The 18,644-nt window shown below is 44.3% G+C and overlaps 1 protein-coding gene across 2 annotated transcripts; it reads right to left on the reverse strand.

Moving 5' to 3' along the window:
* Positions 1-372: 372 nt before the first annotated feature.
* Positions 373-18,612, reverse strand: LOC118109937 (DENN domain-containing protein 5B). Of its 2 annotated transcripts, XM_035157418.2 has the most exons (21): positions 18,266-18,611; positions 13,909-14,018; positions 12,826-13,540; positions 12,194-12,381; positions 10,024-10,542; positions 9,678-9,906; positions 8,269-8,419; positions 7,534-7,624; positions 7,324-7,443; positions 7,069-7,221; positions 6,816-6,894; positions 6,644-6,719; positions 6,108-6,236; positions 5,903-6,024; positions 5,609-5,754; positions 5,318-5,436; positions 4,129-4,313; positions 3,868-3,950; positions 3,260-3,386; positions 2,827-3,001; positions 373-1,749 (listed from the first exon to the last, which is right to left on the reverse strand). In XM_035157418.2, the coding sequence occupies exons 1-21, from the start codon at positions 18,372-18,374 to the stop codon at positions 1,566-1,568; spliced, it is 3,810 nt and encodes a 1,269-aa protein (XP_035013309.1). In that variant the 5' UTR covers positions 18,375-18,611; the 3' UTR covers positions 373-1,565. The 2 variants fall into 2 exon arrangements, with proteins under 2 accessions (XP_035013309.1, XP_035013308.1); XM_035157417.2 differs by having other exon boundaries at positions 6,644-6,894; positions 18,266-18,612.
* Between the last annotated feature and the right edge of the window lie 32 nt (positions 18,613-18,644).

The raw sequence follows: 18,644 nt of genomic DNA on the forward strand, positions 1-18,644 counted from the left end.
AAATTCAGCGTCCCAATCTTTACTAAAGTAGGTTATGGAATGAGATTGCATTACACTGTGTGGTGTATTTAGGTCTCCCTTGTGTGTATGCACACCACTGCTGCCCGGGCAAACACCATCCTAAAATGTTTTAAATGTCCACGGATCACACAGTTTGCATGTGTATATACTGTATGTATTTAGTACTTGGTCAACATTTGGTAATCTATAAAAGTCAAATTTGTTGTTAACATCAGATGTTAAAAAAACAACAACTATGAAGTGAGTGGCCTATAAAGTAAATAAACTTTTACTATACGAGAACATTTTACTATATCCATTCACACATCCCAGATTTGAGATAAATAGCACAAAAAACAGGACCAAGACATATCAGGTATGTCAATATTTACTTTAATCTTTTACAACACATTTCATAAATAACAGTTCATTATTGCTTTCTCTAATCTGTACTTCAATGATAATAAAGGCTTGGTCGTTGTGGGTTACATAGTGCTTGCAGGAGAGTGCAGGAGACAGCATTTTCACAATTCTCAAACTGTTAAATGCAACATCAAAATAATACCTAGCGTTTTTTTAAGAACCTGTGGTCTATTCATTGTCAGATGTTTGTTTTTTTTGCAAAGACAATCGAACAGTTCAGAAATAAACAACGTGACTATTAATCCACATAATCAGTAAAGTATAGTGGAATCTATTGTTTTACACAGACACAAACAAGATGCCTCTATACAGGAAAGATGCCACAGATTCATCTAGCATAAGAACAAATGGCCACAGTTCCATCAAAAATCCAATGAAGCAAAATATTTACAATGAGAGGAGAAAAAAAAAATCTGACAAAGTGGTAAAGACTATTTGAACGGACACAACTGGGACACCAGTTTGGTTTCAGTGTTTCAACAAGGGAGGATCTCATGAGCACGACTCTCTGCAGTTTGTGACCCCAAAGAAATAAGCAAAGAGAATCAGGCCAGACGTTTCACAGTATAACAAGAGCATAATAATACAACCTATTATAACATATCATACTGTAGGAGCATTAGCTTTCTTTATTATATTTACTAAGATATTCAATGAATCACGTCAAGAAATATGTTTCTATTATAAGGCCTGAGTCCTGATATTTCAGGTCACAACACACTAAAGACATAAAACAAACGAGGAAACAGAATTTGGCCATGCATGTGTTTAGTTTAAATTCCAAGTGCAAGCAATACAGCGGTAGAAGGAGAGTTATAGTTGTCCTAAGGGTCAGGTGCAGTAAACGGAGCGAGCTGTGAGGATATCTACTGTAAATGTGAGATGATTAACAACTCGGATTTTCTCCTCCAGGAATTTCACAGTGTAAAGCGCAGCGGGAAAAACCAGACCATTTCCTGAAGCAAATACAGTGAACAAGGCAATACGTCTGAAGCTTCCTCTGGTCCAGTGTCCTTTTTTTATAATGATAAAGTCTCGTAGAGTCATGGAAAGATGAACGTTTCAACCCATCAGCATTCCTGCAGTATGTTGCACAGAAGTAGGGGGAGGGGGCTGTTAGTCTCCATGCGTATCGTTCAGGGTCAGAGGTCAACTCCTTTAACCAGTGCCGTCTCCAGGGTGATGGCGAACTCGTTGAGCGTGTGTAGGATGCGAGACAGGGAGTGTACGGCTGCACGGTCCCGCAGCAGAGCACTGTCCTCGTACGTCCGCGCTGTCAGGGGACACTCTGCCAACAGGGGGAGCCACTGGGAGAGAAGCCGGTCCCTGTCGAGAGGAGAAGGTTGGTCATGGTCCAATAATAATAAAACAAATAATAAGCATCATCATAATACATTTATCTATATAATAGTGTTTCACAGATATTAAAACAGAAAATGCATTGTTAATGCAGGAAACAATAAATAAAACATCCAACTGAAAGCCACTTCATAAGAATAATTTTGAAAAGAGCATTTCGACTGCTTTGCGTGGCTTGTAAATTATTTTTAAGACACTCAGGGTTTTTTCGACATGTGCCCTTGATGTGATTTGAGAACAGCATTACTATGAACTAACAAGCTCCCTGCATTTAAAACATATCCCCCTGTTTTCACTTGTGCCTCTGCCTCTCTCTCACCATTAGAGAACGAAGGCGGATACTGTCCCTCCCTGAACTCTGTCATGTAAATAGGTCAGTGAGAGAAAACAGTAAAGCAGTTATGCTGCAGGCCACTTCCTCGTGGCCTCAGGAGGAAAAGCTTAGCAAGTCAAAGACCAGGATGCCTTTTTAAGAAATAAATCTATATACTTATTTTATTTGACTTTCAGGAGATTGTCTGGCTCAGACGCACTCACAATAACAGGACAATCCCTGCAGCATTCAGGTTTGGACTGGTGAAGAAAACAGGAGGCAAGACATGATGTCTAAATTCCAGAGCATGAATCACGTGTTATTGTTAACAGCACATTGACAAGGCCGTCTGTCCTTATCGTCAATAGTTCTTAAATGTCATTGTCTTTCCAAGTTGACATCTTCTTCAGTGTATTCTACGTTATTCATCCTGATATATTTGTATTAATGTTGTTGTTTTTTTGCATCCCTCATGTGTTAGAAATGTCACTAGTGAATTCTGTGGCCATAGTCCTGCTGTATTCTCACATGGGCTCAGCCGGACATTCTCTGGAGCAAAAGGGGGCTGGCAGCAAAAAGGAGAATCCCCAGAGCAACCAACTCAGATACAGCCACTCCAGAAAAATTCAGGAGAATATTTAGAGCTCAGCGCTTTTCTGAAAGCAGTTTTAGTGTTTCAAGTCTCTCGCTTGAGTTTTAAAACTGTCATTCATAATATGGTAAACACTCACCTGATTCCCAGGCAGACGAACAGCTGGAACTTTCCCTCTTTTCCGATGTTGCGGGGCGAGGCGTTGATGGCGTTGACGTAGTGGCACAGTAAGTCGCATGGCGGACCCTTCGTCAGCGTTGATCCCTGCAGATCACCCATCTGATCAGCGGTCTCCAAGGAAACCACTGCCTTCTCTGTGGGGAAGAGTTTTCCATAACGTCAGTGCATGACTTATTAATATACTGAAAAATAAGGCCATAAAAAAACAAAACACTGGAGATGGATGCTGTAACACTGATGTTAATAAAACATCAATCATGTTTTGTTGCATGTAATTTAATATGTGAAGCCCATGTTCACTGCCACTAGATGGAGACAGGGGTCTGACATCTGTGAGATGTAAACATCACATTTCTGGATGATCTTGATGAACTTGCACTCACTGTACCTACCGACAAAGTCCCACACGAACACGTTCCGCTGGAAGAGACGGTTGGATTTGAGCCCGTGGAGGAGGAAATTCTCCAGGGACAGCACCAGCCCTCCTTCACCACATAACAAGACCGTCAAGTTTCCCCTCTGGGAGGAAAAAAGACACGAGAACAGAGGAACTGTGAGCATGAGGCTCATCTTACAACTTCAGCAAATCTCATATAAGTGATGGGAAGCACAGCAGAGAACAGAGACAATTTCTAATATATAAGGAAGCTCTCCTTTAATTTACTACGGGCATGTCAACAGAACAGAGCCTGTGCATTAAAGCCTGTACACTAAATATGTTACGGCACTGAGTTGGAGGCTTGTTACTGAACTGATCCATCAAATCTCTTCGGCTCTTTCAACTTGCTGCTGACATAGAGAGAGTCGAGTCTGATGCACAAAGGAGGCCCGGGCTGGAGGAGCTGGGATAATGAGCCGTGGTGGAGATAAAAATAACACACAGGAGGCAGAACGTCGCTGCAGAGATGCTCTTCTCTGCATTAACCATATCTCTCCTCATTGTATATTAGTGAACCAACAGGCTACATGAATGCGGGATCTCACTTTCACAGTCACGTACCTCTTGTTCAGGTTTGTGGAAGTGCTTCACAAGGTTATTTGCCGTCTCCCTCATGTTCTCCTGTACTTCAACAGACTGCATCCCTGACAAGATAAATGTCACAAACAGAAACGTGAGGACGAGCGATGACAAACACGAGCGGGAGAGAACAGGGGCTCAATAGAAAGGTGATACAGCAGCAGAATGTGTTATTGTGGTGGACCTAAACCAACAAGTAGGTCAGCCATTGTACTAAAGAATGTGCTCTTTGTCAGCACGTACTGCTTCGGCTGCCAAGCGATCCCAGCACTATCCGTACGGTCTGGGAAGGAGAGGCCAGCTCCGGAGGCGTCCCTGTCCACCTTCCAGCGTCCTCCTCCCCACCAGGTGACACCAGCTGACCAATGAGGACTCTCTCCAAGCTGCCGTCACCCACGCCTTTCCCCAGCCACCGGCCGCATGGGAACCTGAAAGGAAAGAGGACACAGAGCTTCATTATAATCAAAAACATTTTAAAAAGCTATTTATTATGCAAATACACGGCGAAGGAGAGGGACATCTGTTCCCATCAGCTGGTGGAGTGTCCTGAGAGAACATCGTTGATAAATAATTAAAAATCCAATATAATTTAGATTTGTGAAAAACGTTTTCCAAGACATAAATTAAATCATTAGATTTATTTCCTCCTTGTTATTAAGCAGAGTAGGCTACACAAAAACTACAGAATGGATTGAGCCGAGTACAATTTTGGCACGGGTCAGGAGGGGCGGACTCAGGAATGTTTTAATCACTTGCTTTAACATTATGGGATAGGACCCATGGCAGAGGTATTGCTCTGCGGAGTGGCATTCGTTTTTTATGTCTGCGTTATTGTAGAATCCTGAACTGGGTGAAAAGTGTACAAGCTTTAAGGCGACATGTGTTTTTTAAACCCGTTGAAAGAAAAAAAAAAGGATAATCCACATATACTTGTGCAAATATATGGTACACAAAAATAATCAACATAAAATGCTGCCCGTTTATCTCTGGGTATTCTGAAAGTCAACAAAGTATCCACTAATCCTAAAACTGCATAATCCACAACAAGGCTCAAAAGACACAAGTCGGAAAACTGTCCTGCTCCACTCTGCTGCCACTGAAGACTCATAATGGCTTCATAGGTTTTGTTAAGAAATTGCTATGACATTACAGGAACATGCATGTAGATCTATACGTATTACAAAGAACAGAGAAAACATAGTTACAGCCCGCAGACCTCGATCAAACGTCATATATTGCATTCAATATATTAAGGTTAATACATAAAGGGGCAATAGAACTAAATGTGAAAATTGAAAACAACAATAGTCAACTCTAAATGGAGTTTGGTTCCTGTAATTATGTTATTGTCATTGGACATCCAACATGTGACACAAAGGTTCATTTAGAATCAGAGTCAGTGTTGAGAGCAAAGTCAGAGGATGGGTCTTACTTGTATGTGTGTCCGGTGATCTCATTGTACACCATCACACAGTCGATCAGACACTTGGCCAGCAAACCCGAGTTCTCCTGTCCCAGCTGCAGAGTGCTCAGCCTGCCCAGGTTCTTACACTGAAAGGAAAAGCACAGACCACAGGGACATCAGCTCTACGTGTGTGTGTGTGTGTGTGTGTGTGTGTGTGTGTGTGTGTGTGTGTGTGTGTGTGTGTGTGTGTGTGTGTGTGTGTGTGTGTGTTGCTTTACATGTGTAAGCGAATATTAACACAGAGGGGTGAATACAAACCTGGAAATAAATCTCTTGTGTGTTCTTCGTGATCTGTCTCACTCCTGAATCGCCCAGTTCTCCTGACACACACACCCAGGGGTTAACCGTTGCCATGGCGATGCTCAGCTTCTTCATGGGTATAATAACGACACGGTATGGAATACCTGGAGACACCAAGAGAAAAGGTTATTGAAAATATTCAGCCGTTTCTTTCACAAGTAATATGACCTAACCCTTCTTACGATACTTTCATTGGTTTTTTTAAAGCTATAAACCAACCAGTAAATTCTCTCTAAAGTTCACAGGACTCACTGATGGAGGTGAAGACCCGTGTAAAACAGAGGTAGTCCACGGTGTTCAGAGACAGCAGGTGGAACAGAAACTGCTCCCTCTCCTCCTCGCACAGCAGGAATGCATGAGGTTTGTACAGCTGCCTGTCAGGGAAGCAAAGAAAAGTCTGTCAAAGTTACAGCCTTTTATAATAAATCCAATGAGTCAACGGTGGATGAATTCTGACCTGAGCAGCTTCTGGTTTGTGAGCAGCTCTTTAAGGTGCTGGCAAAGCATTTTCTTCTCCAGAGCCAGATGGATCCAGGACCGGGCCTGACCCACCTCGGACAGACCCTCACTCATGATTTGGATAAACCTGGAGGATGAACAGATGTCACAATTGAATGTAAGGACCCCTCAACGATTTCATCCATCATCAAGACAAATTACAGCCTTATACGAACTTGTATAACCTCTCTGGACCCCAACAGAACAGAACTGCCTGTTTGTAAAGGACTGTTGGCCTGTGCTAACGATGGTTGCAGCTTTTTTTTCTGAGACTGTAAAATGTATTACAGAGATTTCTGGAATTATTAGATATTGGATACATTCAGCTAAAATATCTAATATCTGTTATTTGAAAGTGGAAAAGAATTTGTAGCCTGAGGCATTTTTTTCCATCTGCATATGTCATCAAACAGAGATCACAATCACGCCATTACCAGCCTCCACCACACAGATACACAGCTCGTTCCAACATCCCAGTACATTTGCTGTCATTACCTCATGTCCTGTATTAAGGATCCTCTCAGGAGCAGAGCGCCGTCATCAAACGTCCTCTGCTCCGAACCGTTGGACCCTAAACAGGCAGCGAGTACAACACCGATGATCAGTAAAGTTTGAGAGCTCAGTGATTTAAAAAGAGAAAACCATAACAGCGGGGTGAGTGTCTGACCTGGAGACTCAGCTGGTGTCTCTGTCTTCCCCTGGGCTGCCTGGTAGTGAAGCAGATGGGACCAGAGAGCAGACTTCCCCTGTTTGGGATAAAAACACACTTGTCAACATCGAACCGCTTCATGCAGTCGCCTCTTTGTGTTCACATGTGCTTGATGTAAATGTGTTTGCACGATGACGCACAGTTCCAGATGCTTCTGTAGGTCGTCTGTGTTTTGAGGGCATGTTTAATTACACGCCTGTGAGTGTCTGACCTGTTTCAGCTGCAGACCGTGGCCCCAGGTTCTCTCCAGTAGGTCACACAGACCGTGGATGAGTGTGTTTTCTTGCAGGCCCGTGATGTTGGCTTCTCCATGACCGAGATCCACACTCTCCTTCCCCATCCTCTCCATCAGCATCCGCTTGGTCTAAAGAGCCAGAGAATGTTTTATGGCCACGAACCACGAGCATTGAATTGAGAAATCAATGACAGCAGCACCTCCCTCTCCACGCAGAACGACCGCTCTCACCTTCAGACGACACTCGCTCAGCAGCCCATCAACAAACTCCCGGTGAGTCTGAGTGACGGCTTGAGGCGACGGGTCGAGCAGCTTCGCCTGACGGAGGTTCTTCCTCATGAACGTGTGCTTCTGTTGAGCAAATGAAAAGGTCATGAATCAGAGGCGACCTTCCTGAAGCCTTTGAGAGTCCGAGTGTTGAAAGAGAAGAATGAGAAGTACCTGTCTCTGCTCATTATCCATTCCTGAGTGATCCGCTGTCGTCGATCTCTTGGGCTCAGACCTGCGTGATGCTGTCACACGACTGGACCACCTGTGCACCCAGAGAACACGACAACATTTAATTCACAAAAGTGTTCGCAAATGAGGTTCTGTGTTCGTATCACATGTTTGTATTTTGGCAGAACCTGGATACTGCATGTTATGATGTACTGTAATGACATGAACCATATGCAGTGGTTCTGGTGGACTTTTTAAATCTTTTTAAACTGGATGTTACATTAAACTATTACAGACAGAAAAAGTTGCAGGTTGCTGGTTGCACTTCTATGAATTCTCCTTGAAATTGAGGTGCAGGAACTTTCACATATATACACATTAACTTAGGCTATAAAACTATTTACTATATTGGTACGTTAGTGTTGTCTAAATATGTCACTTTTCCAAATCTTCAGTTAACATTCAACCATTCATCCATCACATTTAGCAAATTATTTTAGCTGTTTGTACATTACTTTTATTGTGATTATAAATTGAAAAACGTTCAACATCACACTTTTATCTAGAATGACACTCAGTGACTTTCTTCCTAAACTAAAATGTGTGGATATATGGGTTTAATCATAAATATATATACATTTTCAAATGAGTTGGAAGGTCAAGAACTACCTCTCGGTCTTAGGTGGAATGAGCCCTGGTTGAAATTATTTCTCACTGACTAACGGCAGAAAACCTCACTTGTTGGTGTTTTGTCCCTGGACGAGCACATCGGCCTGCAGCTTGGGGAAATAGCCCGGCTGGTGACGACCTTGTCCGATCCTCATGTCGAGCAGGTGGGGGTGGATGGCCGTGTGGTCGGCCTTCAGCAGTCTGCGTTCAGTGGCCTGGGCTGCACAGACACACACAGACATGTATTCAAGCTGGTTAATTGCTACTCAGCTTGTTTTGTTAGAAGAAAACACACAGGAAGATACAGAATGAGATGAATAGGAGACAAATTGGCAAGATAAAAAACTAAATGTGCATGATGCTGCAGACGGACGGAGATGTGAGCAGGGAGTTTGCTGCAGTGAGGTTGGCAGGACTTCAAAGCAGACAGTCTGAAACAGTGTTCAGAGGACACGAAGCATTTAGCTTTTCTTATATAATGTTCTCTCCGCCATTTTATTCAGTTCACCCCCTCTCAAATTCTCCCCACATTTCCCCCCTCGAGTCAAACTCTGTCCCGCTCCTATTGTGTCTCAATTATTTATCAGATTGTTTAATTTTCCTTTTCATTCGAGAACTCAATCCACCAATTATAATTTCCAAATGCAAACGTTCTGGTGGAGGATTCCCCTTTGTGGAGAGTTAAAGCAAAAACCTCTGTGCTGGAAACTGTGGTTGCAGAAAGGCTGAGCAACATAGTAGACATATAACCCCGGACAGAGGGACAGATGGTAGCAGATTTACAGATTCACTCGGAAAAATCTGGCACCCACTTCAATCACAGTTCACATGACCAGTTGGGATTTAAATCCACTGCTAAAGCCTGAAAAGACACTGGTGAAACAACCCAGTGTTTCTCTCGGTTTGTCGCAGGTTGTCAGCAAACTGTACAGCTTCTTAAACGACTGCATGTAATTACTGAGGCGGTAAACGTGCACATCAGATTCACATGAGACTCTATGGAGATGATGTCATGTCAGATTAAGTCTTTCCTGGTGAGAGAGCAACAATATCAGCTGTAACACTGGACCTGAAAAAGCTTTGAGGTGTTTTTTTTTCTGCATTTTTGCCTTGTGCTCAAGCATATAGGAATACAGTGTTCATATTGTATATTTTATCTTGCATCACTGTGTATGTTAGGGATGGATACTGGAACAAAATCATATTGCAACTGGATAGAATATATTACACAAATATTCCAATTGCGATAACACTCATAATTTAATACCAATTTTGGCATTGGTATTTTTTCATTTTATCGTCACTGGAAACAAATGTGAAAATTACAATGATGTGATTTCATTCTGGGGTCTGTGCCAAACCAGTATGTTCCCCTAAGTCTAATTTGATTTGTAATGACAATAATAAAAGGTACATGCTATGGTGATTTCCATAATATTTAATTGTTCGGCCCCAATGCATGTAATTCTTCACTGTACCTGACTCAAAGAGCGTGGTGCACTTCCTGTAGTGACAGTTGTGGGAGTCCTTGTCTGTGTCGTACAGTCCTTCTTTCTCCAGCCGGTTGTCAAACAGCTGCTGCAGTGGATCTCTCTCTGCCCAGCGAGAAATCACTTTCCCATCGACGAAAGAAGAAAACATGGACGTCTCCAGGAACCGAGACATGAAACGCAGGTGAGTCGTGGGCTGAACCGAGAGGAAGGAACCCTGAAACATTATGAACCATGAGTGAAGAAAATCAGCGTCAGCATTGATTATCTATCACAATCAAAAATTTACAGAAAACAATTTTGATATACGTTTAAATCATTGGAAAATAGTAACCTTGTCAAAGCTGAACGTGCCCTCTCGGTTGCTCAGCCATGAGTCTAGATCCAGAGCGCTGTGGATGACGAACTCGTCATACCTGCCGAACATGGCAGAAAAACGTCCAGCAAACACCTCCCTCAGCTGAATGTTCAGCTTCGCAGCCTTTAACTCTTCCTCCTCCTCTTCGAACACGTGTCCCAGCGTCTGCTCGCCGTCTGACATTTTCCCTCCTCCGCACCTCCTTGCCAGAGCCTGCAGCCTCTCCAGCACTGCCAGCTCCTCGCCGCCGAGGTTCCCGTTCCTTCTGTCCTCCATCAGATCCTCCAGGACCAGGCTGCTGACACGTGGCGAGGTGGGGGCGTTGGTGGTGGTGGTGGTGGGGGGCTTTGTGATCACACCTCCCTGGGGAGAGAGCCCAAAACGCAGCAGGACCTCGCTCAGTTCCTGGATGAGCTCGGTCTGGTTTGGAAACATGGGCAGGTCCTCGGGGGCCTCGACACAGTGGTTGTCAATGTCGACGATACACAGGTTTGCCTGTGAGGAAGCGTGAGACAAACAATTATTATCAACAGGCTCATCCATCAGATAATTAAGGTTTAACATGACATGGCAGCTCAACAAAAGTGAGGCCAAAGTGTCTTGATCGCCCCCTGGTGGCTGGCTGCAGTGCAGGTCATAAACCCCAACTCCATGTTAATGGGTGGGACATTGCCGTTGTCAACATACACGTCAAATATTTTTTTCTCAGATGGTTTCTGTCATTTTAGGTTGTTTTCATCACACAGAGGTTTGTTCAAATGCTTACTTTCCAGTAAGTTTTGTTTTATTTAATTATTTGAAACCTCATGAGACTGACGCCCAATTAGTCAAGCGTGATTCATCGGCTGGACCTCGATACTGCAGCTCCATCCCACAAGCACTACTGTGCAGAGTCCGGCTCCAAATGCCCAAGATGGCAGCTATTTGCATTCAAGATATTTTGGCTTAATTTCTGGATGATGGGAAGAAGTGGAGATGCATCTTTATACACGGTCTACTTTCACGATGCACGGACTCTTATTCATCTCTTGTAGACAAAGAAAGGCTGAGCTGTGATATCCAATTAGGAGATATGAAGATTTATATTTCATTATTAGATTCTTGGCGATTCACTGTGATAAACCCTCACAGGACATTAGCATGTGAAGGCTTATGTAAAGATTACTGCTATAACCGCTGCTATCATCAGGCTTTTACACCAGCAAATGACACCATTAACCTGTGTGAAAACTGAGCCTGCGTGAAAACTGAGCCTGCGTAGCTGCTGAGCAATGACTGATAGAATTTTAAGTGAAGGATAGGAACTCATTTTAAAAACTGCTTCTGTAAGCAGCGCAGTCAGCAGTGACTCGACCTTCAGCAGTGACCTCAGGCCGACAGTTTACAGCCTCAGGGGGAGTGGACAGAGGCAGACCTCCTCCGGCCTGACAGTTTATGTGCTAGTTGATGTCTTCACTCCTCGACGTCTTTTCATCCTCTCTTTGAGCCAAAGGAGAACACGGGGATCAGAACTCACACAAATACATTTTATTTTCCCAGTTGTTTTGTGCATTAGATCAATTTGTGAGCATATAAATATTATGAACAACCACTGAAGTGTTCAGATCACCTCAGGGAAACTGGGCTTTTCTTGCGGTTCGGATTTTATTTCAACCGATCACACATGCATGATTAAAACATTTCCCATTTCCTTCAAATTGCACAACTCAAGAAATAAGCGGTGATCCCTAATTCTCATTAATTATGGAGCGAATCCCATTATTCTGGATATTTCCTGCGCCACTTTTTTTGCTTTCATCCCCCCCTCGAGCTGTCTTTTCTATTGCCTCTTTTTCTGGGGCAGAGCGACTTCAAAGAGGCGTCAGTGAGAGATTCATGCAGCATAAAGTGATCTCAATTGCAGGATTGGGTTTGAAGTTGGGGGGGGTGGGCAGCTCTGTGGAAATGTGGCGTCTCTGTTCCACAAGACCGAGGCCGAAGGCAAATTGTCAAGCAAGCAGAACAGAGACGATCAGCAAATGTGTGTAAGAGAGTTTCAGTTTGACAAAACATTGCTAGATTCTTTTTTGTGTGAATGTTTATTGAAATGTCTGCATCCGGATATAAAAAAAATAAGTAAAAATAAGCTGCTTATTCGGAGCTGTACCTCGTGTGGGAGGTGGAGGGAGGATCGCTGAGCTCCATCTCTGCGCTGGATGCCGATCAGGAAGGGCATGGGGGCGTCCAGGAGGTGATGCAATGGCGGAGAGACGATGGGCAGGTAGATGTGCTGCCACTGGAATGGGAAAAGCAAAGTGGTGATGCCCTCTGCCACCGTCATCAAACGCTGGTAGTCTGAGGAGAGGAGAGCAAGTGAAATATGAGGCATTAGGGAGAATAACTGCAATGTACACACTCTAGGTAACATTTGTAAGCAACATTAAACAAAAACAACTGAACAGATTTCCCGAAACTTGGTGGCAGGATGTGGTTCGAGTCAGGGAAGAACACATCAAATTGGTGTGAATTTGGATCAGTGGAGATCTAGATTGTAGTTTTTCACCATGTTTTGAACTTGTCTGGACCATTTCTATTAATTATTAACTCTAATGTTATGTTGATCATATTATTGATGTCTTCTATGAATAAAAACAGCTGTATTTATAAATTCTGTAAAAGCACAGATAGATATTGCTTAAGGTGCTCTTTAATATACTCACACATCATCTTAAATTGATTCTTTATAATACTATAAAAATATCTATTTTAAACATGCTAATTAATTCACTGGTTATTTACCGTGAGAGCAAAGCAGAACTTGAGTCTCCAGAAATGCACAGGTAAGTAGTTGCACCATATTGTCGACACCCAGCAGGGAGAAGGCCTCTCCCAGAGGATACTCCCCCAGTGGCAGCTCCCCCGGCCCAGGCCGCTGGCACACGATGGGGCGATGCACGCCGTGGAACCTCAGCGACCTGCCGGGTGGAGGCAGGGGCACCTCGTACAGGATGTTGTGGATGTAGCTCTCCAGAGGAAGAGGTGGAGCTGTTTGCGACGTCGCAGCCTGGTGAAGCTGAGACAGGAACTGTCGTGAGGCTTGAAGAAAAGGGAGCGGCGTCAGGAGGCAGAGGGCTTTGGACACGTACAGGGTGTCGCGTGCTGGATCGAAGGAGCCTGCGCAGCCGAGGCAGCCAGAAATCCCAGCCAGGGACTCGGCGTCTGACTCGTCCAGGCTGCTCACAAGAGAGTCCATGCTGGAGGTGGAGGGCGAGGAGGCGGATGAAGCCGAGGAGGAGGGAGAGGAGGACGATGAAGAGGACTGGTGCTCCACGTGGTGCATCTGACTGAGGGTGTGCATGGCGGTGATGATCTGAGGACTGGTCACCTCCTCGTAGAACGTGTGGACAAAGCCGTAGGAACGTGTGCCATCATCAGAGGAAAGTGTAAATGAGTGGAACTGAGGATCGAGTCTGTCGGTCTGGGTGCGGAAGGACAGACCCCTTGGCATACACAGCTGAGGACAGATGAAGAGGATAAAGGGGGTTAGAATTAAGAGGCACTTTAATGTTGACAATGTTCTACGACTTAAAACTTCAGGTGTTTCTGAAATCTTTGAGGACAATTTAGAATCTAATCCAAGGTTGTATATACTGGGGGTCCCTACAAGTGGCCCACTGTGGAGCATCTGACTGGATTTTGACTGTAGCATCATGGAGGTTAACAGGTTTCATTCGAGGACTGGTTTGCTGAAATCTACACAGGAACAAATTTCATATTGTAGCATTGATAGATGGGAAAAAAGGGTTACAACAAAGACTAAATATAAAAATCTATCTGATTCCTGTAACAACAGTTCATTTAATGCACAAAACAAAATCTCACCATGTTGACGGCATCTTTACTGAAGGGGTTCCTGTCTGTGTTTTCAGGGTAGTGCACCAGAAGCTTTGACTTGAAGGATCGTCTAATGGGGCTCTGTTCGAAGCTTTCACCTGAAACACAGACATTTCACATCACGTCAGTGCACAGCGATCTTTGACCTTCATCACTGCTGAGTCACAATTCGTAATAACGGGGGAAAGGGCGGAACAGAGGACGTCTAAAATTGAAAGCAGCTTTGATTCGTGAAAAAAGCTCGGACAGGAAGACACCGAAAAAAAATAATAATCCGCTGTCAACAGGAAAGGCCATTCTACAGTGAGGAGGGAGCGGGGTTATGTAACGCAGCTCATTACCATAGAGACAGTACGGGAACAGTGGTGCAGCAGCCCTCCTGCAGTAAGAGAATCCTTCAAGCCTCGATGACATATATATATATACACTGCTTTCTCATACAAGGAGAGTTTTTTCAGGTTGAGGATAAAGGATGAGAGGTTTCTATGCAACAGCCACATTTATACAAAAGGACTGAGTTTGCAAAGCATGTGAGAAATCTCTATTCCTGCATTCTGCACTGCACATAGATGATGCACTGCTCTGCCTGGCTCCAGTTTCTCCTCTTTACATTCAGAGGACTGTCTGTGTGAGCGCGAGTGGATGAAGAGGAGCCGCTGAAGAGAGAGCAGGCCGTGGAAATAAACTAATGTGTGTGTAATGGACTGACAGAAGTGAAGGAGGTGCTTTCATTATTCATCCACTTTCTGCAGGGATGCCCTTGAACGCCACTCTTCGCTGTGTTCCCCCGTTTCAAGTGTCCTCCATGACATTGCTCAGCATTAGTGTTCAGCTTTGACTGACATCATCGCAAGAACAAAAACAACCGCAAAAAGCCGACTAACAGACGAGATGACGCAGAGGAGCCAGCGAGCGGAAGCGGCGCTGGAGGCGGAGTGAGGAGGGAGCACCACTTCAAGTTAAAGCGTGTCAGCCTGGCAGGTGGGAGACTGAAGCGAATGGATCATGGTGGAAAGAGGGGGAGTCAATGTTCTTTGCTGAGGATACAAACTGGAACAGAATGGAGCTTTGCACAGGGACACCTAGTTGCCATGGCAGCCACATCCGCTGCAGCCTCGAAGATTCAGCACGTCAGCTGGTATACGTCAGCCCGGGTTTCATCAGCTGATCCAGTTAAAACCCACACTCCTCCTGACACGAGCTCCCACCAGAGTTTGTTCAGAGCCCAGCGAAAAGCAGCCTCTCTCGTTCTCTCTCTCTTTTTTTCTGTGAAAGAGACGGAGGTGGAGGGAGGTTTGTTTGTGTTTGGATGACGCCTTAAATGGCTGTTGCATTTACACTGTAATGAGCATGCTTCCTCCCTCTGTTTACACACACACACACACACACACACACAAGAAAAGATACATCAGCCGGTGTGTTTCAAAGCGCATTACATCATCATGTATTATAATTATTATTTTCATATGAATCATATTAATCATCTCATCTATGAAATGTGAGAAAACTGTGACATAAAAACCCAAGTAATGTTTCAAATAATAATAGTTTGATCTATATTTTATCGACATATTTGGATGTTTCTATCTTTTCTTTTCATTTATGGCTATTTATGATAAAGTTTAGGGTTAAACTGTAAAATATCAGACCTCAATAACATTTCTTTGTAAAAAGGGTTTTAACAAGTACACATATCGGCCGATATCTGAAATTTTTTACTCTCTACTATCGTAATAGGCATCAGCCCCTAAAAATCCAAATCTGTTTTTATGAAGTGGATTAAACAATTGCAGATTGATAAACTTGTTGCCTATTATTTTTTTTGTCGGTTAATCAACGGATTGTTGCTGCTCTAATCTTAATCTTAATACTTAAAATTCCACTGACTCTTCCCTCTCACTCTAATATCATCGTCCTATTATCACTAGAACATAAATATTGTCAGTGTTTTTGGAGCACGACAGCGGGTTTTATATTCATCCCACGGTTTAGACATTCATCACAAAGATTTATGGCCCCAAATGGTCGTCCATTGCTAAAACAGAGGCACGTCATCAGGGAGGCTTGAACATCTGTCACACTCACCATCAGAATTACTCTCACCGTCCCATTCATCACATCATTACATAAGTGGATGAGGACAGATGTGAAAAGAGATCACAATGACAGCAAGTTATTCCTTTTAGACCCAAACTGCTTAAATCACTGTCTTTACATTACAGATGTGCCTCAGGTGAATCATGCGATTAACAAAATAACAAATTTGGATTTAAATCTGAGCCTGAGACACAGACGTGGTAGTGGACTCATTTGCTTAAAATAAAAGGATAAAAGAATGTGCTGAGGGCTTAAAACTAAAATACGTCCGCACGAGTATTAACGAGTGTGATATGCTGTAAAATCTCTACGTAAAAAACTGTTAAACATCAGAAATCAGGTCTCGAATGTTCGGTCGGGGAGATTCTCTCCCTCCGCTGATGTCATCCCCCTGTGACAGTCATGTGGCCTGCACGGAAGCTGAAGCCTCGGCCATTCAGCATTCAAACGGGCAACGTCATGTGAAATTTGATTTGGCTGCAGAAAACACAGTGGCATCTATTGAGAAGCCAACAAGAGCAGACTGTGACCATGTAGGCGTGCACTAATTACACACACACACACACACACACACACACACACACACACACACACACACACACACACACACACACACACACACACACACACACACACACACACACACACACACACACACACACACACACACACACACACACACACACACACGATATGACCTCACAGAAACATTTGTAGAACGAACACCTTATGCTCATGCAAAGGTGACACATTCACAGGCGGACGGTGATCACTGGAAAGCAGCACGGCCCCCTGCTGCAGCGGGTCTTAGATGACCTGCTGTTACATAAGCAGATTGGCAGAGCTCAGATATACAATAGCCAGCAGTGCTGTCACTCACCGCAGGGGGCCGGCTATCAAAGTCCTCACTGGTTAGTTAGAGCACTAACTAATCTGCAGCAGTGCGTTCCAACGCGAGCTCATCCTACATTTGACATTTTCTTGCGCTGACTAATTTGTGGCGTTATCCAACATCCATTTGACTGAAAGAGGAGAGGGGGGTGAGCACATCTGGATACCATCTCTCCCCCCCAGGGAGATGCTCTACTGCTGCCACAAAGGAGACAAGGAGAATTCAGGGTGTGACTATTGTTTGTGCCTCAGAACTCAAACCTGGAAGTGATGTTCAGGGTGTTGGTGTTCATCACACCTGCACGCTTCTGTTTCCTCACACACACAGAGAGCAGGACACGTGCAGACATGTCTCCTCTGTGACCGTCCCCACACCACAGAGCCGAGTGTCAGCAGCTCAGAAGACACAAGCACCACCTGATGTCTCGATTTCTAACAGCGCCGTCCTCTCCACCACAAATAAACCATCACAAGGCAGCATCACTGCAGCTGCCATCGCCATAGCAACCCCCTAATTCATCAGCAGTCCTGTTTCCTTCAAACATCTTGACCAGGAGGATGATGAGGGCCGTACACACGGAGACAATCAGCGCTTATTCACATACACACAGGGCAGCGTGTAATCAGTACGCATGCACACACAACCCTGTGTCATCCATGAAGAACTGCATGAACCCGTCCACTCCGGCTTTATCAGGCAGAAAGGATGATGTTGTCGTCCACTCTCTGTTCATCCCTTTCTCTGCGATATCCTCCTCATGCAGCTGTAGCGGTGGATGACTTGCAGAAAACCAGCGAAGCTATATACCGTATATATTCTGAAATGATTTGATTTACATGATGAGAACACAGGGGACAGACGTGCAATGTGGGGTTTTTTTTTTTTTACCCACAAGCAGAGACACAAAGGAACAAGACTGTGGGATAACGCAGCACAATAATCATTTTAAATTCCATTCAAATTCATGAGAATATATTTGTTCTATTGGATGTGTTTTGATTCACGGTTTGTCTGTTTCATAACCAAAAATATAGACTGTAGCCAAATGTTATTTCAAAAAATAAACACACAAACCCTGGCAAAAATCATATCAGCAAATTCTGATAGGAATAGATAACAAAATAGAATATACCCAAATAGAAAATTAATTGCTATTGGTCAATTCTACACAGGCCACTTGCAGATATGATGTTGTCAACAACCCTGTGAAAGGGGAAAAAAAGATGTGGCGTCCAATCAAAACACATTTAAATGGAACAAATGGGCCTTTATGAAGAGTTCCATGTTAAACATGACACACATGTTGGATTTGTGCAGCGTGGATGTGTTTCTCTCGTGTTCGTGTGGACCATCTACCTGCTCCATCGTCCGGCTCCAGGCCCGTGTCCGCGTCCACTCCACACACAACAAAGTAGTGGGCGAAGCGGCAGGAAGCCGCCGCTGTGGCCGCCGCAGTCCCGCTCATCCTCGACGGCGTGGTGGTGTGAGAGCTCCGGTTTATTTCTGCCAAACCCCGCGGATGATGTTCATAGCTGATGCGGCTAATCCGAAATGCTGTGCGGTCCCTGATGCTCCAGCGCCACTTCGTCCTTTCAGTCCTGATCCGTGCGCTGAGAGGCCGCCTGGCTGCGCGCACTGATCCGCCGTGTGACTCCGGTCGGGATGATCCAGAGATGGTCACCTCGTCTGTTCAGAGGGGGAGGAGGCAGTGTGTGTGTGTGTGTGTGTGTGTGTG

This window comes from Hippoglossus stenolepis, chromosome 5 (genome assembly GCF_022539355.2).
Source record: "Hippoglossus stenolepis isolate QCI-W04-F060 chromosome 5, HSTE1.2, whole genome shotgun sequence".
Lineage (NCBI taxonomy): Eukaryota > Metazoa > Chordata > Actinopteri > Pleuronectiformes > Pleuronectidae > Hippoglossus > Hippoglossus stenolepis.

Excerpts from the sequence above, each read along its gene's own strand:
- LOC118109937 (XM_035157417.2), bottom strand. The coding sequence starts at position 18,374 with ATGAGCGGGACTGCGGCGGCCACAGCGGCGGCTTCCTGCCGCTTCGCC. Across the intron at positions 7,444-7,533 it reads TGGATAATGAGCAGAGACAG|AAGCACACGTTCATGAGGAA; the intron begins GTACTTCTCATT and ends TTTGCTCAACAG. Across the intron at positions 3,387-3,867 it reads TCCACAAACCTGAACAAGAG|AGGGGAAACTTGACGGTCTT; the intron begins GTACGTGACTGT and ends TTTTCCTCCCAG.